Here is a 26,614-nt window from a genome sequence, read left to right on the forward strand (position 1 = left end):
GGGTCCAGGGAGAAGGACAGAGCAGCTGAAGAGAGTAAGAGCAAGTGATGGGGTCCAGGAGGAACGGAGCACCAGCGCGTGTAGGGACTTGGAAGTCATCATATGGAATTCAGCTTCCACTCCCTGTTAGATGGCGAGCCGTCGGAGGGCTGTGAACAGAGGAACTGACACGGCATTGATCCATTTTAAAAGAATCACTAGCTGCTTTTGGGAAATAGACTGCGAGGGAGAGGCAAGGACAGAAACAGTGAGACCACTGATCAGGAGGTTATTGTAAAATCCAGGTTAAGAGACAGTTGTGGATTTTCCCCGTAGTGGTAGCAGCAGAAAAGGTGAGAAGACGTTAGGTTCAGAGCATATCCTGAAAGGTGCGCCAGCAGGGTTTCCTGACAGATTGTGTATGGAGTGTGAGGGAAAGAGGTTCCCAGGACAACATCATGGTCCTTGGCTTGAGCAGCTGTAATCATTGACATCATCGTCATTTCCTGAGATGAGGAAGACAGAGGAGCAGTCCTGGGGATGAAGATCAAGAGATGTGTTTCTGTATATGTTAAACATGCAACCGCCGCTAGCGATGTCAAAACGGAGGTGCCAAATAGATGGTGGAAGTCACGGAGGTATTCCTGGGACATAGGAATTTGGCCATCAACAGCATAACAATTGTTTTTAAGATGTGCTCTGTTGGGATCTCCGAGGGCCTAAGTACAGACAGGAAAGACAAGAAGTTCAAAGAGTGAGCCCTGAGACCCTCCAGTATTTAAAGGTCTGGGGTACCAGGAGAAATGAGTGAATAAAAGTAAAAAAAGGAGCATCTAACAATGGAGAAAAAGTAGGGCTGTTTCCTTTCCAGTAAGGAACGTGTATCAAAAAAAGAGAAGGTCAAATGACAAATCGAATAAGGACCAAGAAATAAAATCAGGACTGAGAACTAACCATTGAATTTAAAATCTGGAGACCGTTGGTGACCCTGATGAGTGATTTCAGTAGAGCAGTGGGAACAAAAAGAGATTGTCTCTTGTCCCTGATTGGAGTGGCTTAAAGAGAGAATGAAGGACTGGAAACAGTGATTGTGGATAACTCCTTGAGAGGATTTTGTTATAAAGGGATCAGAAAAACACTGAGGTTGCTGGAAGGGCATCAGAGATCAGGAGGGTTACTATAATTTGTTTAAAAATGAAAATTACAGCCTGTTGAGGAGTGAGGAGGCGGTGTGACATAATTCTGTAGGAATGGGACTTGGGAAGAGGGTCACGAAGGACCTGGGGCTTCCTTATCCAGCCGGAGAAAATCGAATTGCATATCACTTCATGCCCTGTCACCATCTGACTTTAAGTGCATGTTGTTTAAACCATTTTGACCTTACTGAAGTTAGCGTATTTCCAAAAGTTCTTAAGAAACAGTTACATTGAAGGTGAGAAATAATGTCAACCCTTCAAATTGAGGGTCGTATATGAGTTACGCATTATTATTAATTATCCTAACCTACGCCGTGATCTTGTGTAGAAAGCATGATTATCTTTAGTTCACCACGAGGGAAACCCAAAGCTCAAGGAATATTAAGTAATTTGTTCTATGTCACGAGCTAAGTAATGTGATTATCAGAATTAAGAGATGAAATGACTACACATTCTTTTCACTCTGGATTTGCCATTCTCCAGGAATAATCCTGTCCCTTTGAGTGGTGAAGTGAGTCAATTTTTATGGCTCTTGTTCTATTTATATGGCATTTACTATACATCTCAATTAATAAATTTGTGGAAAATATAATAGTGATCAAAACCCCAAATTTGTCACTATTCTGGCAAGTCAAAATTTCTACTTATAATGGAGAAGGTCTTAGAAAAGCAGAAAAATATTCAGTAAAATATGGGCACATAGCATCCTGATGTTAAAAAAAGATCTTAGAGATCAAATAACCTAACATTCCCAATTTATAAATAAGGCACTGGAGCCCAGAAGATAAGTGATTTGCCAAAGTTAGCAGAGTTAGTCACAAGCAAACACAGAGTTCCTGATTTTGAATCTAGTGTTCTATTCAGTGCACTTAAAACACAGTTAATGGGCTGACATTAGCTTCTACAAAAAGAATTGCAGGTTCCCTTTAATTAATGTGCTGTTGGAGTACTTTATAATGATACGTCTTTTAAGGTCAGACAGAAAATGTTAATCTTTATTCCAGGATTTCTGGGTGAATCTTTTGCCGTTACTATTATAGTTTGAATAAGATATATTTTTTATTCACTTCATTCTCTTCACTCACTTGAATTTACTGGCTTTTTTTTTTTTTTTTTCATGTTTCTCTGAGCAAAGAAGTTACATGAATAAGCATTTTGAGCCTGCGGAGTGGGCTGCCTCTTGTTTCTGACTTAGAATATATTCTTGACCATCTTTTATCCTTCCCGGGCCTCTACTGTTGTGAACTCACACTGCTAGGTCCTTAAGAAGGGGTGAGGGATGGCTCTCCAAGTTGCCAGCTAGGAGAGAGGGAGCAGGATTGAGGAGGACACAGAGAGAAGGAAGCCCAGGAGGGCAAGCCTGAGGGGTGTCTGGATTGTCAGGGAGGCGACAGGAGACGGCAGACATGCTCCAGACACAGCGGGAAGGCCTCCCAGACACACACTCCTGATTGACTGTTGTTGAGAGTTTGACCCTCGTGACGATAAGGATGGGACCCAACCTCAAAACCCCTCCTGGAAACCAAGATGTGAGTAGATTCGAGAACCTTCCAGGAGAGGTCGCTTCACTGATTTGCAGCAGAGAAGTAAAGAGGGAACAGAACGTTCTCGTATTTGTCTAATCTTTAAAAATCTGCTTTTGTCTGATATTTGCACTTCACAGAGCTGCTTTGCCATTGAAATCTGCTTTCCGGGTCACTGGGTATTTTTTTTTTTTAAGCTTTATATAATTTAGTGATGAAGTAAATTTAAACACAGGGAGCTGTGACCTGAGAGTGAGAATAAATTATAAACTAGTGATATTATAAGATCTCACTCTTCCACACTCGTCACTTGGTAGATTTCAGAATTGAGGTATAATATTCTCCAAGTTTGAATGACTGATTACAGAGCAACTATGAGAAAAAAATAAGGCTTGTTTTCTCCTCCAAAAAAGCACTAGTGTATCATAAAAAGAACACAAAGCCAGGCAGAAATTTTATTTTAATGTCTACTTCCCACTTACTGATTATGAAGCTTGAGTAAATTACAAAACCTTTTCTTCCTTGAAAGCTCTTGGCTGTTTCACGCGGGTTGACTAACCGTGGGTAATGCTGTGTCGCTAATATTTTAGACATGCCTGGAAGTTAGCTCAGCCATAACTAAAGGCATCAGACAAACACCTTTAAGGCTCATCATTTAACCTGACACTGTAAATAATCGAGATTCCACAACTGGCATTTTTAAATTTGTTTATTCTATTTTCCACAATTTTGACAGTAATAAAGGCGAGCTCAGTATAGCTCCTACCTGTCACCCAATTCAAAATACTCTCCTTAAGTGTCACGGTGAGTGAAGCTGGAAAATCCCACTTGCTATGCGGATGAGTGTTTGGTGACGTGTCAAACTGAGTAACGCCCAACCGTCTTCAGCTGTCTCTTGTATTGACCTGAAAGATTATCAGAAATTCTACCAGTCCTGGTGATCATTTGGATCAAAGTTGTTTCAATTCTGTTCAGAATTTTTAGAAACACATGAGGATGTAACCAGATAATAATCATGTTGGAAAGTAGCTTTTATTGCATTCAGCAAATTTGTATTGAATATGGCGTCTGCGTGCAAGGCGCTGCGGGATTAGTGGTACCAGAGTCAGAAAAAGCCTTTGCTTTCCGGAGATTAATGTTTGCTGCAGGAGACAGATAATCAGATAAGTGGGCAAGTAAGTTTGTGATCGACTGAAATAAGTTTTCAGAAAAGAAGAGAATCTTGTTCCAAGAAGAAACTGGCTCTAAACTCTGGCATTAGCGGAGGCTTTCTTGAGCAAGTGACCTTTGAACCGAGAACTGAAGGAGGAGGAATTATTCTGGCCACAAAGAGGAGAGAGAGGCAGAGAGACCGGCAGAGAGACCAGTGTCTGCAGAGGCTCTTAGACGGGAGAAAGCAGTGTGGCACGTTGGGGTAAAGGGAGGGAATCAGAGAAAATCTGAAGCTTGGAGAAGGAAAGGAAGGTGAAAAATGGATACAATGGGTTCAGAAAAGTAATAAAAACAAAGATCAACATTTATATAGGTCTTCAAAAATCAACACTTATCTAGCTTTTGATACACAGCAGGCACTGCTTTTAAGTGATTCAGTTAAATTATCTCGTTTAATCCTCGCTGCAACGGCTGAGTTTGATACTGTTTTCTTTGTTTTGGGAGATGAGAAGGTTGCCACAAAAAATACAGATAAACTGTGTGAGACGTTGAACTACAAAGGGAATGAAAAAGAGGGTGATGCTGGGGGCCTGCGGAAAGGGAGAGACTTGAGGTTATTTAAATAACAAAGGAAGCTTCCAGTGACCACAGATGGTTCCGTTTATGGGAATATTAGACGGATAATCAATCCTGTGAGATTGGGGAGGGGACAGAATCCCACACACAGAAAAGGATTCTACTGCAAATAGGTGTCTGTTCTCATATAACAAGAGAACGCAGGCATAGGGAGAGCTTTGTGCAGATCTTTTACTTACTTGCCCATTAATGTTTTCCTTCTAGTATTCGTTTGAAAGAGTCCTATATTATAAGGATATATACCCTCACCTTTTATCATATATGTGGCATACATTCCTGGAGTGTTTGTTTGCCTTTCAATTTAAATTAATTTGCGATTTATGGCATCAAAAAGGTACAAACTTCTACTTGTGAGATAAGTAAGTAAGTACCAGGGCTGTAATTTACAACACAAGGAGTGTGGTGAACAGGACAGTTGAACAATTTGAAAGTTGTTAAAACAGTAGGTCCTGAGAGTTCTTATCGCAGGATGAAACATTTTGGGGGGGTATCTATATGAGACGACAGATGTGAATTAAACTTATTGTTTATGTTTTGTGATGATCATTTCATTACTATACTCAAATCATTAATAACCTTAAACTTATGCAATGCTATAGTCAATTACATCTCAATAAAACTGGGAAGGAAAAAAAAGGTAGTTATTTTCCTTCAGTTCTCCCTCTTGTCCCAGTGACTCTCTGGGTTCTCATGGATATCCCCATGGCCCACATGGCCCAGACCTTTATTTAGCTAGAAAAAAAATTCTCAATATTTCTATCTGTTTCTTTTTTAATCAAATTTTCCTTGACAGTTCCTACATGTGGCATTCAGCATAGAAAGACCTTCTTCAACCAAAGTTTATACAAACATCCTTCAATAATGTTTTTTTCCAAGACATACCTGATCTTTTCTCACTTTTGGATTTTTAATACCGCTGGAGTCATATTTATATTAGGCATGAAGTAGGGATCTCTGCCCAGCCCACCTCCTCCACCACCACCTTCTCTGTGGTTGCCTTTAATTAGCACATGCTGTCCATCGTCCAGGTTTTAGCCTCAAGCATCTCACAAGTTATGTAACACCATCAAGGAACACTTCCTTGTGCTGCATCAAAACTGCCTGTCTGGCTGCGAGCGACTTCATCCTCACGGTGGAAGCAAGGACAGAGAACTGTGCACGTCTCTTCTCAAGCACATGTGTCCCTCTTCTGCCAGAATCATTCAGAATGTTTCTTGGGAGTTTATTTTTCATGATTGTGCTCATTTCTCAGATTAAAGGTATGTCTTAATCTTTTTACGAGGGTTTTATGAGGCAACGTCCCTCTCATCACAAATTGTAAATGATAGAAACATTAATATCCATGGATGATTTTGCTGAGAATATCTCATAGGACTTGGACTAGGTTATGGCTCATCTTGAGATTCTACAAGTCTATGAAATGCTGTATCATTCTTAAATACTCTGATGGACAGTGAGGAGGAGGAAGAAATGAACTTACTGTGTATCTGCAAGGTGGACGACACTGTGTTAGCCATTGGCTACCTTGAATGTTAGCATGCTTCAAGTTCTGTATTATCACCTCCACATCACAGATAAGGGAATTGAGACTAATGGCTACAGACCAGGGAGAGTCTATTTACAGCCATACTACTAATAAAACTAGTAAAAAAAGCAGCTTCCAAAACCTATCCTCTTTCTTCTTTATCGCTCAGTACTGGGGATGGCAAGGCTCACCTACAGATGACTACCAACTTGATTCGTAATGTGTAGACGGTCAGGCTCAGCACTGATTCAAAAGTACCGAAAATCCCTTTAACAGAGGAAAGTCTTCTATGTAGCTATGAGACTTAAGACTTCAAATGCAAATGTCCCTTGGAAATAAAATCAGTAACTGACATTGCAATAGACCATTCCAGTGTGGGCTTTGACAGGATCCAGAGACAAACGTGAGAAGAAAAAGATGACAAAGGTGGTAATTGCAGAACAAGGTAAAAAGAGAGAAGTTGAAGGACCCTGGCTTCATTGCTTCCTTTCCAGTTTTGCTTCTATTTTCCTCATCTGGAAATATCAGTCTCAATTTCCTTACCTGTCAAGTGGGGATGCTGTGGTAACGACCGCTAACTGGGACCAAGTGAACTGTACAAGAATAACTCTGTTACCCAGTTACTGTGGGTGAATGTTCATGCCAGATGTATTTTCCCTCTTATGTTTCCTTTTAGAAAAGGTAATTCTTGGAGTAGAGGGTCAACAACTGGTTTATCCTAAAAGGCTTCCCCTGATCCAGAAGCGAGATGTTTGGCACACCCATGATGTTGACATACAGGTACAGACTTTGGTTTAATAAGAGGCATTGCTTTCACGGGCTTGCAGAAAGCAGCCTCGGTCTCCAATCAGAGGCAGACAAAGGAGTCTCGATTTTTCTGACACCTGTATAGTTTGCAGCATGGGCTTGGCTGGGTGGGGGTGGAGGTTGGGGGAGAACGCGATCCCTTGATGGATTAGGAAACAAAAAAGCATAAAGCTCAGGTTTTAGGAGGGGGCACTTAAAAATCTTCCAGTTTGAGTGAGGAGTTCCACTGACAGCTTTCCAGGCTGATGTAAGGCAACCTCATTTGTTCTGAGCTGGTGTCCATGGAACGTCATCTCTGAGCACTTTGCCTTCCCAGGGAACTGATACACAGGCCTCCGAGATCCTACAGCAAAGCTGGACAACTTTCACAGGGACAGAAAAGCCTGATTGATCCATTGCTCCAAAGAGTGTTTACTCAGGTGTTAACATTTTTAACTATTTAAAATTTTATTTCCAAAAATAATAAATATGTATATAGAAAATATATAATATACCGAATAAGGAGGAAACCAAAATTAGGTTATTTTCAATTCCCTATCATAAAAGGCATTCAGTGACTGTTCTTGATAGTTCTTATCAACCGCTTGCATTTTGAGCCTTAGGTTTTTAATCTGACCCATGGAGAATACTGACTGTCACTACGCCCCAACACTCCTTTGAGAGAGGGGACCCTCCCTAACGCAATGACTTGTCTTCCCTCCACCATTAGAGGAGCCAGCCCTCCAGGCTCTCACTTTTTAGGTTTCTCAGTCATAAGTAAGACACCTTTCAACTTTCCAAATGGCCCCATGGAGGCCTCTTTCCCATGGCTTGAGATGATTTTAAAAAAATGCAACTCTCCATCTGGTGCTGTTTAGAAATAATGTCTAACCATTTATCTCTACTAATCTCCTTGCAAATTATTTTTTTTCTCTTGATCTCCAATTCTTTTCTCACTTTTTCAAAACTTTTACTGGTTGGACATTGGTACTCAGCTAAGAAGTCAAAACCAGATTTCTGCCACCCATCGTGCAAAAGCTGGTGGGCTCTTCCAGCGTCTGTTATTGGCTTAAGATTACGTGAAAAGTCTCATTATGAATATATGAGGTGAGCCTGGACTGGGGCAGGAAATTTACACAGTGAGTTTGGAGCATCCTGTAGTCCTAGAAAGTAAGAAAGTTCTCAAAACAGATAAACTCAAACTCACATTGATGGGAATATGTCGAAAGAACAGAGGCCAACTGAGAGATCTCCCCATGGCCAAAGAAGGGACAATTTGAGTCACCAAGTCAATAACATAGGTTTGATCATACCACAAAGTATAAATTAACATCCATGAGCCCATACTGATATGAATAAATGATTGAACAAGTGAATAAATGATTGAACAAGTAAATAAATGGGGGAGAATAGACAAATGTCCCATAGAGAAGAATCAGAGACTTGATGTAGACACTCTCTTCCCCAGGGGGTGGAACATGACTCCCCACACATTAAGTATGATCTGTGCACAGTGACTCCCTTCCAAAGAGTAGAATTGTATGGAAGGAGGAAAAAGTATAGCTGTATGTTGGAGAAAGCTGACAAGTGCTACCCCCGTTAGGTAACCCTGGTAACATCAGTGATAAGTCATGGTGATAGGATGTACTCTCGATATGATGTGATGAAAAGGGCTCTTGACTTTGTCGTGTTCTAGCAAGTTTCCATAACCCCAGTCTAGGCACGAGAGAAACATCAGAAAAATCTAAGTTGAGGGAGAGCCTGCAAAATGCCTGACCAGTGTCTGACCAGTACTCTTCAGAGTCAAGGTCATCAGACAGAAGAAGAAGCTGAGAAGCTACCCCAGCCTTGGGGAGCCTAAGGAGATATGGCAGCTAAATGTAATGTGGGGTCTCGGATGGAATCCTAAAACAGTAAAAGGACATTAGACCCAAACGATGGAAATCTGGATAAATGCAGACTTTAATTGATAATGTCAACCTTGGTTCATTAGTTGGGACAAATATACCACAGCAAAAGAAGGGGTCAACAATAGAGAAACCTGAGTTGGTCGGTGGGAATCTTCTGTCCTATCTTTCCAACTGTTCTCTAAATCCAAAATGATTCTAAAATAAAAGTTAATTTAAAAATTAAATAAAAATAAATAGAATTCGGAAATGAAACTAAAATGGAAAATTCTGTTTATTAAAGGCAATACTGGCAAGATTAAAAATAATAATGAACACATTGGACAATATTAATGATACTTTCTTAATATTAGCTAATATAAAATCCATATTCAAACGTTCAGATTTCAAAAAAGTCCCATTAAACCATCTTGTGAGGCACACCGACACACATCCCGACATGCACAGTTTATCTCCTGGTAAATGTGATTTCATCCCTTTGCATTTGACTGAGCACCTAGTTTTTTGCCTGCCCACCTATGAATTCTGTGTCTTTATAATAAAGTCCTAATTTTACATTAAACTTGAAATCGAAATAGCCCAAACTAATGGATTCCTCACATTCAACAAATACAAACTTGCCCTCGACTCTCCATCCAAGCTGCCCCTCTTCAAGAGACACCCCTTCCAGTTAGTGACACAGTTAAACCAACCAGAAACCTGAGGTGAATCTAGACTCTTCTCTTTTGCCTCCCTTATCAATCTCTAAGCCTTGTAGATTCTAGCAGGTAAATATCCTTTGAAATTATCTACTTTTTACTATTCCCTCTGCCTACAGCCATGAGTTCTCCTGCTCCATTAGCCATAATAAGTAAGCCATCTAAAATATCATACCTACTTCTGCACTTTTCTGCCTACATCTTTTGCGTCTCTTTACGCTGAAGATAAAGTCCTAATCCTCTTAAGTGACTTAGTAGACTACGTGTGATTTGGCTTCTTCCTAACTTTTCATTTCTCTCTTCTCTTCAACTTATGCTTGATTTTCTGGCAACATTGAGCTTCTCTTTGTTCCTGTTCCTCAAATGTGCCAAGCTTCTTCCTACCTCAGGACCTTTGCATGTGCTATTTCTTGCCCTGGACTCATCCCTTCAATGTCCCTGACATGGTCACTGCATTTCTCATACTATGATGCTTGTAATACTCAGTTACATTTGCTTGATTTTCTTCTTTGCTCAGCTGTGTCTTCCACGAGAGCACCTCTATCCTGTGCACCATTGTACTTTGTATATAATCACTGTCTTTGAAATAGCAGCTGTTGAGTAAATGAATAAACAACAAACTAAAGAAATGTCCAAGATATATGACTAATAACTATGAATCCTTAAATTATAAAGAATTCTTAGGAATCATAAAGCAATAAAATACCACGAAAGAAAATGGTGACAGGACATAAATTAGAAATTCCTATGCAAATGTGAAAATAACTAAATAAACAAAAAGAAAAGATTAATTCCAATGATCATCAAAGAAAACAATTAATCCCAATAGGTTATCATTTCCTTATTTGAGAGGCTGTTATTAGTGGCAATGTCTAAGGCAAAGAAACAAGAACCACTATAAATTTTGGGTAAAATTCCAAGTTTCTACTTCCTTTCTTCAGCGTTATCTGGCAATACTTACCAAAAGCTTTACAGGTTTTCTATGCTGTGGACAATGCAATTCTAACCATAGCGAATGCGCCAAATGAAATTTCTAATATAGATGTAGATTAAATAAGTTCACTTTGTGCCTTTGCGTCATAAAATACATACCGTAAAAGAACATTTATTGGAATGAGAAGTGCTCATGGTCATTTTTTTTTTTTTATGTGAAATTGTGTACTATAAAACAGCACACACAAAGCTGGTAAAAATACACGAACAGAAAAATCCATGGGGGTGAGGGGTGGAACTTCAGGGCCATAGAATAACTTGTATGTTTCTGGACATGGGGAAAATGTACCTTTTTTTTCCCATTTTATTTTATAACTAGAAAAAAAGCCATTAAAATTTTTAATTAAAAATAACTTGAAAGCAAAATCCTCCAGATAAATTCAGCTTTATCAGTATTTATTATTTTGCCTTGGAAGGACGGCTGGGCTGCTGGGTAGACTGTGAAAAATCTGTGATTTTTCCCCTCCACCCACCACGCTAGCAACGCACGCTAAAGGAGCACACGCTCACATCACATGATGGATGCTGTTTTTCAGGAAACTTACGAAGAAGAATTGTTGTATGAAATCAGACTAAACAGAAAAACTCTAATTCTTCACCTTCTAAAATCAAGGTAAGTTCTATTATGATTCAACACCTTGCAGATGTATGAGTCTACAGGATCCCATAAAAACCTTCTGGTGAAGTGAATTCTTCACGTCCTTGTTATCTGTGCATAATCCGAATTCTTACTCTTGTGATGCAAGCCCATCTCATTTCAACAGCTTGACAACAATCGCAGACACTGTTCTCCAGGTCCTAAATGACTCCTTATTTGGGATACTTGGAGCTCTTTGAACGTCTTGTTCTCACTCTGAGAGTTCAAGCCTTACTTCTTTGTGAGTCAGTGAAACAAAAGAAATTTGAAAAACCATAGTTTTTAAAGTGACTTCTAAGTTATTGAAAACAGATACCATACCACGTTCTGTTGGAGAGTAAGCTAAGGACTGGGAAGAATTTAATTCATCAAGTTATTTTGTGTAAGATAAATAATTCGAATGCCTTTCATTTTCTTCATTGATTCTCTTCACGACCTTTGTTTCTGCTGTTGCTGAATTTCTGCTGTTCTTTGAGCCATTCCTACACACAACGCTTTGCCTCCCAGCCCTAAACATTAAAATCATGAAGGACTGTCAGACTTTAAGTAAAACAGAAGGATAATTCTGTTGACGAATTGAGGCTCTGGCCTATTAGCTAAAGACAAACAAAAAGACAAAACAAACAAACAAGAAACCCTCCTTCCACTCTGAGTATCCCATTGGACAAATATGCAGAACTATAATAAACCTAGTAACAAACTATGTTGATAATTTATTCAGTATCTGCACATTCTAACATTCTCGGGATGGAAGGAAGCGAATGTTTATTGAGTAATTCCTATGTGCCTTTCCTCAAAATTAGCTCTTAATCCCTACAATAGCCATATGAAGCAGATATTATTTTATTTCCATTTTACTGCAGAAGAAGCATAGGTTCACTGAAATAATAACTTGTCCAGGTCATAACACACATGATGATGCTAATATACTAACTCGGATCTGCCTGCTTTCAAAATTTCCCCGTGCTGCCCAGGCTTCAAGTATCCAGTCTTATTATATTAGCCATCTTTCATTCTGCCCATCACCCTGGAGTGGTCTGTTACAGAACTACAGACGTGCAAAGCATTTTAATCTGAAGTTGGTATTTCCAACAGGTAGCGTTACCGTAGTTCCCTCGGCTCCATGAAGGAAATGAATTCAGTGCCTATCACAGAGCCTCCTAAATCTGTGAATATTCATCCTGTGACTTTTCCTTCATTTTCTGAACTGTGCCTTTTAAAGAGTGAAATTTTATAATTTTGAAGAACTTTTGTCAATTCTTCCTTAATGGTAATTGCTTTCTGTGACCTGTTTTCTTCTAAAATTTTCATGGTTTTAGCTTTTAGTTTCTGTCTATTATTATCTTGAATTTGTCTGTGTGTGTGTGTGTGTGTGTGTGTGTTTAATTTACAGACGGGTCAACTGTCTTTCTTTGGATTGGGTTGCTTTTGCATTTTTGTGCAAAATCAAATGACTATTTCTGAGCTGTCTGTTTTATCCTGTTTATCTACTTTTCAATCCTTAACTATGAATTTACTGATGGTTGCACAGGTTGCTTAGAGATTTTCATCTGCAAAGGTTGGCTGCTTTCTTTCTTTCTTTCTAGTCATTATTCCTTTTATTCCTATACTTTATTGCAATGGCTAGGAGCTCCAGTACAATCTGAGCAGAAATAGTACGTGTTGGCACCCTCACTGTATTCCTCATCTTAAGGGGAAAGTGTTAATATTGAATGATTAATATAATATTGCCAGTAGCTTTGTCATTGGTGTACTTTATTAGATTAAGATAGTTGCCTGAGAAGTTTGCTGAAAGTGTTTTGTTTGCATCTGTTGACATGCCCATGTGGTAATTTACACTGATTGATGTTTGTTGTTTTTAGAAAGTTTGATAGAATTCATGAATGAAACGATCTGTGCCTTGAGGATTTTTTTGTGTGTTTGTGCGGGAAAGAGGTTTTATGACTACAAATTCAATTTTATTAAGAGAGGGTTGTTCAGATTTTCTGTTTCATTTTGTGTCAGTTTTAAACTATCATTTACAAGGAAAATGTGTATTTCATGTAAGTTGTCAAAGTTTGGGTATATAATATTTCATAATCTCTTATTAGTCTTTTAATGTCATAGTACCTTTAATGATAACCCTTTTATAATTTCTAATACTGTAATTTAAGTTCCATCTATTATTCTTGACAAATTGAAAGAAGTTTATCAATTTGTTGATCTTTTCCAGTAGCTAAAATTTGGATTTGTTAATTATTTCTATTGTTTATTTCACTGATTCCTTCTATTATCTTCTATTATCCTTCTATGATCTATCATCAAGTTTGCTAACTCTTCTCTATCAATTCCATTCTTATTTTAAACTCAAGACAGTGAAACTTCTCATTCAGGATACTTTTCAATTAAAATATTTTCAATTTATTTTTTCTCTGGTGACATTTCATCTTTTTATACATTTCAAGCATATTTTATTTTACCTGTTGAGCACGGTTACATAACACCTGCTTTAAAATCCTCACTTGTAATTTCAATCTCTGGATTATCTTGAGGTAGATCTCTTGTTGATTATCTTATCTGTTAACAACAGTTCATATTTTCCTGTTTCTTCATATGTTGAATAAATTTAGATTGCATTCTGAACAATTTAAATGAAAAGGGGTAAAGGCTTTGTATTCTGTGTATTCTTTGTATTCTCTGAGGAGATTGAATACTTTGTTGAACTCGAACTGAGAAGTGTCTTTTGAATGGCAGCTCAAATTTCATTACAGCTACGTTATTCTTAGCAGTATTTACTTATTAAACACTGCTAATAGGTCAGATACTGTCTTAGGAACCAGAGAAACATACATTTAAAAAAAAAAAAAAAGGTCCCTTCTTTAAAGTAGCTTACAGGTACACTTAAAGATAGTCATGATAACCTTTTAGGGGTAGGCAAATAACAACCAGCGAACCAAATGTGACCTACTTCCTATTCATATATGGCCCTCAAGCTAACAATGATTTCTCAGTTTTAAAATATTTGAGGTGAAGATAAAATTGAGCAAAACTAAACAAAGGACATGCAACAAAGGGAGTGTGTAGCTCACATAGCCTAAAACGTTTATCATCTTGATGTTTAGAGAAAAAGTTTGGTGGCCTCTATAATCATGATAAAAATGTAGGAAACATGAAAATGGAAATCATTTGAGGTGCGAAATACACAGAGAGGAAGGAACCTCAGGGTCTCCCTGGAATCAGGAAGGGTGTTTTGAGCTGGTTTTTGAAGTAGTTCTGGAAGTTTGTCATGTTAGAGGTGGGACCAAGAAGCGAGTGGCCAGGGGTGGTCTAAAGGAGTAACAGAAGCATCATTGCATTCAAGGACATCGTGAGCACTCTGCTATTTCTCTGTACTTCTGTTTATATCTTGAACTCGGTGGTAGCAACTCGTTTCCTTTAATTCATTAAAATCCATTAACATGCTTACTCCTGCATCAACCAAGTGATCACTGAAACATTAAGTCACTCCTAGTTCGGGAACATCATGACCATACAACACTTTTAAAATTCTATAATTTTTATGATTTTTCAGGTCAAAATCATGTATTACACCTACTTAGGCTCTATTTGTTTTTTTCATCATATGTTACTTTTCAATATTCACACAAAATATTTCTTTTTTTTTTTTTAATATTTCATTTGAGGGAAACACTGGTGTCCAGTTGTTATCTTGGTTAGTCCTTAGATTGAATGGGTCCTACCAATGGCAAAAATACTATGTGATTATAAATGTGTTGCAATTATGCTATACACATTTTTTTTAGACTTAAAATAACATTAAGCATAACTGACAATTGTCTACTGGCCCAGCACAATGATATTAGACCTAATTATTAAAGGATGGAATTCCAAATAATTCTACATAAGTTCTTAAAATTAATGTATTTTGATTTATTAAAAAAAAATCAGGCTATGGATTTTCACTTCCAAACAAACCAAGAAGACATATTTTTCCCTATTCTTTCCACTAAGTACAATCACATATCACGTCAATTGATGTAGAGGAAAGCTTTTGACAAAATTCAACATTCCTTTATAATTAAATTGCAGAAAACTAGGAATATAGGGCAATGTCCTCAACTTGATAAAGAATATTTATAGAACCCTAGAGCTAACATCATACTTAACGATGAAAGACTGAACGCTTTTCTCCTAAAATCAGGAACCAGGCAAGTATGTGCAGCCTCACCACTGCTATTCAACCACGCATTACCAGACGGTCCAGTCAGAGCAACAAGGCAAGAAAAGGGAATATAAGGCCTATAGGTTGGAATGGTAAAAGGAAGAACAATTTCCTACTTGATACTATTGTGGTTTGCATAGAAAACCCCAGGGAATCTACCAAACACACAAACAAGCAAACAAAACCGCCACCTAGAACTAATGAGCTCAGCAAGGTTACAGGATATATCATACAGAAGACAATTAAATTTCTATATGTTAGCAATAAACACGTGGAAACTAAAATTCAAGAAGGTCCTACTGCATAGCACAGGGAACTATGTTCAACAGGTTATAATAACCTGTATTGAAAAAAAGTATATATATATATAAAACTGATTTACTATGCTGTACACCAGAAACTAACACAATATTGTAAATCAACTATATGTCAATAAGAAAAGAATGCTAAAAAATAAAACACTATTTGCAATCACTCAAAACAGGGAATAAAACATTCAGTTATACATCTGAGAAATATACACAAGACTTGTACACTGAAAACTATGACCATCAAAAACAAGTAAACAGAGTCTTACTATGTGTTAACAGTGAGAAGGCTCAACAGAGCAGACCTTCAAGACTAGTGTTTCTGCCATGAGTTGCCAAAGTCGACATTTCAGGGGAAGAGAAAAACCAGTCATTTCCTTTCTTGTGCTTCTGCTCTGCTGGAGGACTCATGTCCTGAGGCAGTTGAAATACACAATGCTAGTTCCCAGGCGGAAGGTACCCACAGGGTTTGATATGGGGGATGTGGGAAAGCAGGGTGCTCTTTTGATTACTCAGAATTTTATCAAAAGGATAACACTTGTGCCAAGAAAAGACTATAAACAATTATGTGAAAATATTTGCAGTGGTTGTCGCTTGATGATGAGATTTCAGGACAATATGTTTTGTACTTTTCTATGTTTCCTAAATTGCCTTTATCTAAATATATGAGTGCTGAATTAATGTGTTAAGACATATGTATCATGTGTATATATGATATATAAGTCAACTATATTTGTGTGTATCAAATATATTCATGATACATATGATGTGTATATCATATATACATAATATATATAGACATGTGTTAACACAACTGCTATATGTTTAAATTATATATGTGATATACATATTTCTATATGAGGCACATATCACAAATGTTTGCATTAATTTCTGCATTTTTACTTAGATAATAATTTCTCTAGGTACTTCTCAAAATGATGCCTTGCTAAAACTGCCAGGATCTTTTTCTGTCTCTTTAACAGTCTTTACCAAGCCGTGAAATCTTGGCAGAAAGGCTTTCCTGTGTGTGGAATTGATTCTGCTTATCTGTTATTAGCATAAGAGGGTCTTGGTGAGAATTTTTCTCACATAATAGGCTTTATCTGTTAACTGTATTAGAATGAGCAAATCTCACGGCCTCTCTGCCCTCTTTTCCAGGGAGTTCCTAGCCTCAAATTACAGTGAGACGTACTACTCCAAAAAAGGGGAGGCGATCACTCAGCATCCTCAGACCATGGTATCTTACGGAACTTTACTACGTCTCTTCTCTCAAACTATTACTTCCTTGTGTGACTATGACACCCCGCCCTAGCTTTGCAGGCAGCTTCAGAACGTGTTACATCAGAAATTAATCCTGCATTGCCCACCATCACCGAATGATCCTAGAATAGAGACTGTAGCCCTCTGAACTCTAAAGAAGGCTGATCACTGCCTAACAAGCAAATCAGTGACTGCTGATGTATTTTCCTTTACCGCACTGACTTCTATGTACCCCAAATGGTGTTAAGTCTGGAGGAATGATAAAGCAAAAGGATTAAACTTAAGGACATGAAACAATTTAAAAATCTCCAGCTAACTGACCCTCTTGTGAGTCGCATCCCCTGCCCAGTCCCTTTGATGCACCAGAAGCATCCTCTCCTTCATCCTGCAAATGAATTGTGGTTCATTTATCCTCAACATTATTCCAGTGGATACAAGTTCTATTTTTATAACCGTATTCTCCTTTCTTAGAACATCCCCACTGCAGTCTTCTAGCCAAGGATGATTTTTTTTTCACCAAGTATATACTTTTAAAAATGTATTCCCTCTCTTTAAGGCAGCTGTCAACTATGAAATCTAAGTCATCATGCAATCTTTGTAAACTAGAACTAGGGGAAAACTGGGTAACTTATTTGCAGGGAGTGGTTGTTAGTCTGTGAGGGTCTGAGGTCCAGGGCCGTGGAGAGTCACACATGGCAGGAAGTGCACAGATGGAATTGATGCAAAGAGTAATTACTTGATGGAATCACCATGGACAAGCACCAAGTAGGGAGTGATAAAGATACCAACTTGATCGAAGCAGGAAGGCAGGAGCGAAAAGCATGAGGGCACCTGGTTGGAGGGTGAGACCTGATTTTTGTGATGATCAAAAACTCTGACTTGACTTCATAGGCAACTGGTGAAAATTTATAATAATAGCACAGGAGGGGTAGTTCGATAGAGATTTTAAGAAGGATTAAAGGAGTAACATTTCCAAGAAAAAGGAGCACATTTCTGCAGCTCGCATCATCCGGTAACAGACTATTAAGTCTGTGAGGGAGGAATCCATACTCTGCTTTACACAAAGTAATCACGCAATTAAAATAAAAGCATTCTAAAGTCATTTCAAAATTCTCCAGTGAGAGAATTCAATGAATGAATGCATGACCGAATGAATAAATGAATATGTGTAATCTGTGAAAATGAAATAATGCTATCTTGTGAACATAAAAGATGTAGATATTAGTATTTATGGAATATCGATATATGTACTTATGTCACTGTCCTCTTCATCTATTTTAGGATCACTGTTTCTACCAAGGATCCATCATACATGAATTAGATTCCGCTGCCAGTATCAGCACATGTAAAGGTCTGAGGTGAGGCACCTTATTTTTCTTCCTTTATCTATTTTCCCATGACATTTCAAAGACATTCATTCACTTCTTTTTCTTAAGAACCCTTAAAATTAATGGCAAAATTAATAGAAAATTAATGAAAATTAATAGAAAAGTTAATGGAAAGAAGCTATATTTTCAGCATTACTGTCCATCCTGGTCCATTGGTAACATTCATTTTCGACAAAAAGACATCTAATTCATAGCCTTAAGCAAGACAGGTTTTTCAATACATGATCGAGGGACTCAGAGTTGGAGACCACTGGAAATCATCCAGCCTGTCCTTTCGTGGTACAGATCAGGACACCACAGTTAGAGACTTGCTCCTGAGCATTCAATTTGCTAGTGGTTGAACTTGGTCCCAAAACCAGGCTTCCTGACTCCTAGTCCTATGAATTCCCACCCCAACACACCACAACGCCTCACAGCTTGTTGCTAAATTAGGTGACGTTTCCAGTCTCTAGAAAGTAAAAAAGTCAGAAGGAAAGCCTCTGTAAGTTCTCTCTAGGTCTTGGACTCAAGGACAAAGGAGAGAGATGTGGGGAGGAAAACATGGAAGAACAAGAAACTTGCATCTTCCCTTATGAGAACTTTATTTGAGTGGTTCCCAGTATTTCGAAGAATGAGAAACTCTTTAATGACAAAATTACCCCAAAATAGTGTCTGTACTTTCGCCTATTGACTCTATGGTTAATGCATGATGGACATAAACATTCACAAAATCTCCGCCAGAACTCTGAGCCTTGCCAGGGGTCCTCAACCCCAGGTGGGAATTGTTGCTCTAACCAAGCTTCAAAGTAGAGATTGGGCCATCAAACTTCTGAAAGTCCAGATGAGTTGACTTTCAGAAAATTTATTGAGTCAAAGGCCACATCTGGCTACATGCTCATAAGGCTTTGACCTTACAGTTTCCCTTCCTTAAAAAGGCAAAGTCCATAAAAGGAATCTGAATAATACTGTGTAGTGATGTGGTGGTAAAATGGAATAGACCTTGAATATACATCGTATGCCCAATTTCCACAGGGGGTTCTTCAGGGTGTATGACCAAAGGTTCCTCATTGAACCAGTGAAATATTCAGATGAAGGCGAACATCTGGTGTTCAGATACGACCCCAAGATGCTGTATGCTGTCAATCATTCTTGTACAGAGCTCAATTTTACCAGGACAGCTGTTCCAGAGGATAAGGCTAAATCCACGGAAGACTCCAAAATGGAAGTGAGTGCTTTGTTTTTAAGTCATCTCTATCCCAGATAAAGTACCTCTTAATTTCTTTCTGATCTCAAGAGAGAGATTATGAGCCCAAATAATGAAATGTATGTGCCAAGTCTGACTCTTCATTGTCTGAAATCTGAAGTATCCAACCTTCATTTTTGTTATCTATTTAGAAAGAGCTCATTCACTATGGTAAAACTCAGTTTGTCTCACCAATTTCAAAGAAGGAAGATATTTACCACCCTACCTATAGATTTATAGCATTAGGACCCTACGTGGTTGGAAAGAATGAAATTTACATCTTGAAATTCCTCCTAGAAACTGTCTTTCCTTTCCTTGTATTTCCTGCTACTTTTGGGGGCAGTGGAGGGAGTTGCTGACGATAAGTCAGTTTCCTCCCCTCTCATCAAGCCAAATATTCTGATTATTAAGATGGGACGTCTAGTGGAATGATTGCACAGTGGCAGTCCTCTGTGTTTTAAGCTTTCCTATACTGGTTTATAGTATCTTAAATTCCCACTAGATGTAGCCTTTAAGATCTATGAGTGTTCACCTTTTTCACACCTCCATGGTCCAGACTGCGTCTGAAATTTACTAGGTGCCTAACAGATTTGTTTTAATTGAATCAATTAGTCAATCAATGATTGCTCAGTTCAGAAAAGAATGACCGAGTGAAAAATTTGAACGGCTCTGGCTTACACTCAGAGAATATGCATGTAACCTGAGTGCACGGCACTGACAACTGAACACTTCCTGGTACTGGCGTTTCACAAAATGAAACATCTGTAATTAGCAACTTTCACACGTTTCCTTTGAATTGAGACTGCCACAAAGCGGGGGGTTAGCAGACAGAAGAGGAGTAGAAGGAAGACAGTCAGTCCTGTGAGAAAGTCCTAAGCCTTGCTCTCAACTATAGATGGGTCGGTTTTTAAATGAGCTTACCTAGTAGCATTTACTTTGTAAATGAAAAAAAAAAATTAAATGTTAAAAACTGGATTCATAATTCTTTATTTACAACTCATATTTAACCTGAAAGACTAAACAAAGAATGGAAGGATACTAAAGTATGGAACATTGTTTCAGGTTTACTAAAATCTGATGCATGGGGTCCCATGTCTTCCTAATAGAGTGGGTTTTATTTAGAGAAAATTCTAGAATTATTAGACATACTTCTGAACCTCACCTTCCTGTATCAATCATATTAACATTTCTTACCTTGGAGATTTTAACTTCAAACGTTAAGATAAAAGATATTAACCATTATTCATTCAATTTTCCCTGCATTTCCAGAGCATCCATAAAGAAAAGTATATTGAACTATTCATTGTTGCCGACAATAACGTGGTAAGTTTTCAGATAAACATTTGCCTTCCATTTAGCCTTATAAAACTATAGTTGTGATTTTAAGAAAGAGAAAATAGTATTTTAATAAGGATTCCATTCTAGGTTCAACATTCTGTTTTTTAGCTTCCCCAAAACAGACATGTATAAGAGATGATGAGGGCCTTTGGTGGTACAGCGGACTGAGCCAAAGTAGAATCCGCGTCCCCATTATGAACATATGGAAATAATGAACAACTTACAAAAAAAGTGAAAGTATGTTCACAATCTATGCTTGAGTTCAAAAGAAAACACAGGAAATCTCCAAGTGCTAAAAATGAGAGAGAGAATCTGCCAAAACAGTAAATAAAATCCAAAGGGCTTGGAGACACACAAGACGTAGAACATATTGCGTAAAGCCCAGAGCTGCCCCATCCCTGGAAAGAGAACTGGAAAAGCTCTCTATTGAAACTGCAAAGGGAAAGGAAGCGTTCTTCCTGCCTTCACTGGTGGGCAGGGAACATGCTGTGCATGAGAAAGCAAAAGGCTGAAGCCTGGTCATGCGCTGAGGTGGGCACGACGTTCTACTCTTCTTCAGATACAGCAATGCCAAGCCAAGCTTCCAGCACAAAAGCTGGTTAGTAATTTGGAAAATTCCTAGACCCCAAGTCAGAAAGACCCTATAATCACAGTCCAAGATGAAACTAATCACGCGAGGAAGACTCAAGCAATATAATGGAAAGGAGGTCCTCCAGGACTGGGGAATCAGGCAGTGCTGTATCAGATTACACACTTTACAACAGGGTATAGAGAAACAGGCAACAAAAAATAACGAGGTTACGGGGTAAGAAGGGTTTTTTGGTTTTTTTTTAACTTCTCTATCAGAAAATTTTAGGTTAATTCAGAATAAATTTAACATAGAAAAGATATGAACCACATAAATACAGGTTTGAGCTAATCAATTCATAGGATATCCTACACCCACAAAATAGACACTATGCATTCTCTTCAAATGCAAACAAAACATTTTCCAAAATTAAATTGATATTTGACCACAAAGGAAGTTAAAAAAAAATTGGAATTTAAAAATAGATATGATAAAGACCACTTCTTTTTCTTTCTAGTCACAACCAAATGATAAGTTATGATAAAAAAAAATTGTTAAACTAAACTTCTAAAAAAATCACCAGTTTGGAAACTAAAAGCAAAGTACATTGACAAATATTAATTTACTGCAGAAGTCAAGTGTGACATTATGAGATATTTATAAGCGCAGAAAGAAAATATTAGTATAGACAAAATTTTTTAGATGCAGATGGCATAGCAGTAGTTAGAAGGATATATGTAGATAAACATTTCTATTAAAAAATAAATTTTATTTATTAAAAATCTTATTTAAATTTTATTTAAAAAATTTTGCTTAAGAAATTTTATTTGCTATTTATTATTAATTTTATAAACTAAGAACCTAACTGGAAAACTGAAAACATGAAACACAAACTAAAACCAAAAAAGATAGAAGGAAAAAATAATTTTAACTGTGAGTAAAATTAATAAAAGTCACAAGCCAGAATGAAACAAAGCCAAAAGCTGGTCCATTGAAAAGATAAATGAAATAGAAAAGCTTCTGACACTATTTATTAAAGAAAAAAAAGAAGTACAAATAAAATTAGAAATAAAAGAAAAATATAACTATAAATAAATAAAACTATAAATAAAGGTTACATATTATTAAAAATATATGTACAACCTTGTGCCAATAAATTTATGAGTAGAAGCATGTAGTGTAACATTACCAAACTGACTTGAGAAAAAACTAGGAAACCCCAAAAAGAATATAACAAAGTTTTTAAATTAAATAAGTAGTCCACAATCTAGTAACGAATAAAGACACGAGGCTCAGATGAGTTTAAAGACAAATTTTACCAAAATTTGTTATAACAGACAACCCTGTCTTCTACGAATTCTCTTGAAGAATAAGAAAAGAGAAACATTCTTCACACATTTTATACAGTTATTATAACCTTCGTATTAGTTATCTACTGCTGTGTAACAAACTACCCAAAACTTAGGGTGGGTCATTTATGCAGTTGCAGTGGTGACCATGTGGAGGCGCCACTGGGCTGGCTGGCTGGTGCAAATTGGCCTCTGCCACTTGTCTGGTACGTACTGTTGGGTTCGGCCCACGTGTCTCCAGTACGCAAGCCTGTGGTTTTCACATCATAGCTGGGCGTCAAAACATCAAGAGAGAGTCCAGGCTTCAATGCACAAGAGCTTTTCAGGCTTCTGCCTATAGGATATTTATTAACATCTCTTGAGCCAAAGTAAGTCCAGTTTGGCCAAGCCTGGAACCGGTGTTGGAGAGACCCACACACGTGTGTAAGTACCTGGCAGAGTGACTCCTTAAGGGTCATCATCGTAACTATGAGGACGTGGATAACAAATCCAGACGAGAAAGTAAAATTACAAGCCAAGTTCACTTACCAATACGACTGCAAAATTTCCTAAAAATACTTGCAAACCCAGTCCAGCACATATCAAAAAAAGTATGCATAACAATGGAAGTTTATTCTAGTAACTCACTGGATTTGATAATTAAGAGGACATTTATGGACCTATCAGGGATAGTTTCGATGGAATAGTGGCATTGAATCAATGAGTAGTAGGTCGAGGAGTGAGTGGGACACGAAAGTAGGAAGGATTCTGATGTAATAACTTTGAGGTATTTAGACATTTAAGATGACAGGACAGCAATGGAATGTTTCTAAGGATACTCATAGGATTCAGAAAAGGCATGTTTCTTTTTATTTTATTATGAAAGAAGCTTGACCATTTGCATTTATTCCGGCAGGATAGCTTACGTTATTTTCAGGTGTATTTTATTAGGTCTAAATTGCTAATGCTGAGAACAAACCCAAGCAGGGACTCCATCTGTAAAAGGAAAAAAAGACAAAATAAGCTGGAGCAGAAGACTCTGCTTTGTCTTCTTAGCCTTTTCCTGGAGAAAATGGGAAACGACAGTTTCTTGCCTGCTTCCATCACATTTCTGGTTCCAGGATGATCATGACCAACATGGACACAGGAGGACTGATAAAGTTGCCTTTTTTTTTTTTTCAATGTAATGGTTGCCGTGGAGTTTGAATAAGTTATGTTTCATCAACATGATACACGTGGATTCTAAAAGATGCTTATCAGTTGGTTTAATAAATCAATGTAGTGCAATATACTATGATGTGAAAAGGGAACAGAGTTATAAAGAAAACTGTAAAGTAATGCCAAGCTGAAGCATGTCTTTAGAAACTGCTCTATCTAGTTATTTTATATTAACAAGAAAAGTATTTTTGCAGAAGTTTCTCCAGATATTTGAGCTCACTGAAAGGAAGGCCAATGATTTTTTTTTTCTTTGAAATAGCTCATGACGGGAATAATTTTGTTGAATTTTGATCCAACTCATGATTGATAAATGTTGATCTGATGTTTATATTTCCAGTATCACAGGAATAATCATCCTCTCGATAAACTGAGGAGTCGAGTTTGGGGAATGGTCAATTTTGTCAGCATGGTAAGATATGATACAGTTTGAATCGAACCAAAAACACAATGGAAAGAGACTTTTAGGACAGACCTCTGCAGGATTTTTGTGGTAATCCTGACATTGAGACAGCCCAAAACACAAACATTCACCAAGTAGAACTAATTAGCAAAATTCGATTTTCAAAAAAATCACAGAAACAAATAAATCATAGTTCTGAGTTTTTGGTGTCTAAGTAAATGACATTTATTATTTAAATAAGTTTCAAATGTCGGTCACTAATCACAAAATTTATAAAGCAAGGTACAAAGATTTGAATGCCCATCACAAATAAATCTAATCCACTATCTTAAATCACTGTTCCATGACCCTGAATGGCAAAAAAAGTCTTTCAAGCTATAATTTATTGCCCAATTATTTCAGTAAATATTTCAGTAAAACACACTAAGAGGATTCATTTGTCTAACGTGGAATGAACTATAGCCCATTCAAAGAAGCAATACTGTGAATTGTACACATCTTTTTAAAAAAGAAAGACACTGTAAGAAAAAACTGCTCTAGGTCAGTGTTTTTTCATTCACCAGCTAAGGGACATCTGATCTCTTTCTAGTTGTTTACTATAATCTTTGGGGTTCTGAATCAGCCCTGAATGTGCACTGAATTCCCTGGTTAGGTGAGGCCACCCAGTTTTGCTTTGCAGACGTGGGGGAAGCCACAGGGTGACCTCTCTGTTCAAGTTTCACTGTACTCATTTCTGTAGAGTGGGCTATGTGGCTTCCCGTGGTTAGAACCCCTGGTTGGACAGCCTGAAGTCTCTATTCAGCAAGGAGTGAAGGTACAAATTAGGTTCCCTGCCTGGGCACAGCCGGAGAAGGCAGCTCTGTAAAACTGATGGAGCTCTTTGTTTGTTGTCTTAACTCCAGCTGACCCACCCTCCAGGTTTCCCAGCCGAGCAGGATCACTGGCTATGCTTGCAGACTTTCGTCTCTGTCCACCCTTCTCTCAGCTCCAGCACTGCTGGGCCACCCAGCTGTCAGGTGTTTTCACCAGCCCTGCTGGGCAGACAGGGCTGCAAAGTAGTCCCCACAGTGAGTGGGGCTGTCTCAGCCTCCTTGCTGGGTCGGGGTGGGAAGGTGATGCCCCAGGGTACTTTCAGTTTCCCAGACAGGCTCTCTGGTTTGGAGAGGCCGAGAGCTACCACCAGGCTTGCTTCTAAATGAATCCCCCTGTCTGGGCATCAGTGGAGAGCATCCAAGCCGAGTACCGGCTTTGCTCTGGGGGTGCTCTATTCTATGCACCCATCTCTCAGTTCAAGCTCTGCTTCTCCTGTTTCTTATATTTTGCAATTGTCTTTATTACTACACCAGCCTTGATCCAAATATAAGATTCAACCTCTTTCCTTGGGTTTCCATCTCCAAAACTGTTGCACATTGCTGAACTTTTATTACAAAAGACTTTCAGTTCAGACTGGGGGCTCACATCACAAACAATTTAAAGCAACACAGTGGGAAAGTGCCTGACCTTTCCCATCAGAGCTCCTCTTGCTGGCCCTTTAACCTCTACAGAACCCAAACTCCAACTTATTTCACTGCATCCTTTCTCCCTTTACTGTCATGATGTCTTCACCTCTTTTATCTCAGAAATTCCAAAGTTCCTTCTCTCCTAAGAAGAGTGAATTAACTCTTGACAGCCTTTCGAATATGTATATCCAAACCCACGCAAGCATTCTGTAGATAAACCATGGCTTTATTTTATAGCATATTTTCTCACTAGAAGAAAACACATGCATAGAATGACAATTTTTTGTCCCCATTTACACTGGCATCCAGTTTTATGAACCAAAAGCCCACTCATGAATACAGAGAGTCCAAAAGGGCCAAGGTTAAAAAAAAAACTTGCTCTGGGGGACCCAACTCATAAGGTTTGTTCCACAATAAAATCAGAGCCAAAAGGAATGGACATTTAGTACAAGTTTGAGATAATGATTTAACTAAAGGTCTAATTTTATATGACATTATAAGAAGCTAGTTCTCATGGTTACGAAAGGACCTTTTTGGGTCCTCATGTGGACACCTGGAATTTAATATTCATATTCTTATTATACCAGTTAAGAAAAGTGAAAAATTAACACAAGGTTATTGTTATAGAAATGATGTGAAATATTAAGCTTCTTCATAACCAGTAACATTCTCTATTCATATTTGTTGAGTGACTTCTCTGTTTCTGTTTTTAACTCAGTGTGCATAGTTTATCATTCATTCATTCTGTCAACTTGCTTCACACTGGCTGTTATGAAATACAAACTTGATGTAACACATAGTTCTTTGTCTCAAAATCTTCATAACGTTTGCTTAAACTGTCTTCTCTTGTCC

The 26,614-nt window shown here is 37.9% G+C and overlaps 1 protein-coding gene across 1 annotated transcript in view; it reads left to right on the forward strand.

Moving 5' to 3' along the window:
* The first annotated feature begins 5,693 nt into the window (after window positions 1-5,693).
* Window positions 5,694-26,614, forward strand: part of ADAM7 (ADAM metallopeptidase domain 7) — a 44,985-nt gene continuing 24,064 nt past the window's right edge. The window contains exons 1-8 of the mRNA XM_010996544.3: window positions 5,694-5,745; window positions 6,688-6,791; window positions 10,932-11,008; window positions 16,700-16,778; window positions 18,083-18,159; window positions 19,201-19,393; window positions 20,681-20,734; window positions 24,201-24,272. Coding sequence (XP_010994846.3) covers window positions 5,694-5,745; window positions 6,688-6,791; window positions 10,932-11,008; window positions 16,700-16,778; window positions 18,083-18,159; window positions 19,201-19,393; window positions 20,681-20,734; window positions 24,201-24,272 — 708 coding nt within the window. The remainder of the gene's footprint in view (window positions 5,746-6,687; window positions 6,792-10,931; window positions 11,009-16,699; window positions 16,779-18,082; window positions 18,160-19,200; window positions 19,394-20,680; window positions 20,735-24,200; window positions 24,273-26,614) is intronic.

Source organism: Camelus dromedarius, chromosome 36 (assembly GCF_036321535.1).
Source record: "Camelus dromedarius isolate mCamDro1 chromosome 36, mCamDro1.pat, whole genome shotgun sequence".
NCBI lineage: Eukaryota > Metazoa > Chordata > Mammalia > Artiodactyla > Camelidae > Camelus > Camelus dromedarius.